The sequence below is a fragment of the Bison bison genome, unplaced genomic scaffold (assembly GCF_000754665.1).
Source record: "Bison bison bison isolate TAMUID 2011002044 unplaced genomic scaffold, Bison_UMD1.0 scf7180017864492, whole genome shotgun sequence".
In the NCBI taxonomy this organism is placed as follows: domain Eukaryota; kingdom Metazoa; phylum Chordata; class Mammalia; order Artiodactyla; family Bovidae; genus Bison; species Bison bison.
The window spans coordinates 8546583-8548416 of NW_011495051.1; the positions used below are offsets into that span (position 1 = coordinate 8546583).

The 1834-nt window shown below is 52.3% G+C and overlaps 1 protein-coding gene across 1 annotated transcript in view; it reads left to right on the forward strand.

Annotated features, from left to right (window-relative positions):
- The window catches only part of OLFM2 (olfactomedin 2), an 8889-nt gene that overhangs the window by 5966 nt on the left and 1089 nt on the right, over nt 1–1834 (forward strand). The window contains exon 5 of the mRNA XM_010828505.1: nt 219–386. Coding sequence (XP_010826807.1) covers nt 219–386 — 168 coding nt within the window. The remainder of the gene's footprint in view (nt 1–218; nt 387–1834) is intronic.

A 1834-nucleotide genomic window follows, 5' to 3' on the forward strand; every position in this document is an offset into this window, starting at 1 on the left:
TTCCTACCCAAGGCCAAAAATAGACCCCCAAAACGGGAAATGGCCCTGACCCTACCCCTCCTCACCCCCAAGCTAACTCCACCTTGGGACCAGATCTCTGGATCTTCCCTCACCCCTGGTCCCAGCGCTTCAGTTTGATCACACCCCCTCAGCCTTGCCCTGTGTCCCTCGGACTCTTCCCATCCTCCACCCTCATTCCCCCTGTTGCTGCCTCCCAGGCTGTGGGAAGCTGACGGGGGTCAGTAACCCCATCACCATTCGGGCCATGGGGTCCCGCTTTGGCTCCTGGATGACGGACACGATGGCCCCCAGCGCGGACAGCCGGGTGAGTGTGCTCACGCCGGGGGTCAGAACTCGGGGGCAGGGAGACATAGCCCGTGGTGCTCCATAGGTGCCCAGTGACTCCACATCAATGATTATCTTGTCCTAGGGTCTCCAGGGCCCTTGACCTGCCCCTGACTGTCTGTCTAGTGACCACCAAGTGACCAAGAACTTTCCAACTCTGTGAATCTGCAAGTCAGCTGACGTCCAGTGACTGTATAGAGACTAATGGTTTCTAGTACCACTGACCAGCTCCCAGTGAGCACTGATCTCAGAATAACCACCAGTGACCAGTGCCTTCCCAAGGACTAGGATCTATGAGCACCACTTGATGACCTTTGAACTTCCAGTGACCCCCATGGTCACAATTGCCTGTCACCTCTGGCCCACAGGAACCATCCATTAACTGCTCAGTGACTATCCTAGTGACAGATATTGGTCACTGGGCAGCCACCATCATAGATCGTTCAATTAGTTATGTCTGATTCTTTTGCAGTCCCATGGACTGTGGCCCACCAGCCTTCTCTTTCCATGAGATTTTCCAGGCAAGAATACTGGAGTAGGTTGTCATTTTGTTCTCCAGGGGATCTTCCCCACCCAAGGATCGAATCCGTGTTTCCTGCATTGGCATTCTTTACCACTAAGCCATCTGGGAAGTCCATAATAGCCACTTCTCCACTGTGATCATTGACCTCCTGAGGCATCATGGTGATTTAACCAAGGGGTTAAGAGCCTGGGTTTGAGGGGAATTCCCTGGCTGCCCAGTGGTTAGGACTTGGTGATTTCACTGCCGGGGCCCAATTTTGACCCCTGGTCAGGGAACTAAGATCCAGCAAGCCACACAGCGTGGCTGAAACCAAAAAACAACCACCACCACCACCAGCAAAACGAACAAAAAGAGCTTAGGTTTGGGAATCAGACTTGGATTTGTATCGCACTTCCACCAGTTCTTAGCTAGGGAATCTCGGGCAGGTTCCTTAATGTCGCTGAGCCTGAGTTCCCTTATCTTCAAAATGGTTATAATAATGTCAGCCTTACAGTTTTTAAGATATTTAACCCAATAACCAGCACTAGTAAGAGCACTCGTAATTGCTAATTACCATGGGACAGTGAGTGATGTTGACGGAGAGGATGATGGTGACATGGCAGTCACCTATCGTTACTGGGATTACCCAAAGCAGTGGGTTCAGGTGACCTCTTGCCACCCCAAGACAGTCTCATGACTGCTAACTGTCCCATATCCAGTGACCAGTCAATTCCTAGGCCCGGCGAGTCTCCAGGGACTGCAGTTTCCCCTGATTCTTGGGGATCAAGCCCTGTTCTCCGAGTGTCTAAGACCAATGGCACTGGCCCAGTGACCCCAGTCACTGGGATGTTGCCTGGTCACGAAGGGTCACCAGACGTCCTGTGATTGAGTAATGACCACTAAGTGACTGTTGACCCCTAATGACTATGTGATTGATGTGTGACTGTTGGGACCCCTGGTCAGCAGTGGCCCAGCAGTGACCAACAG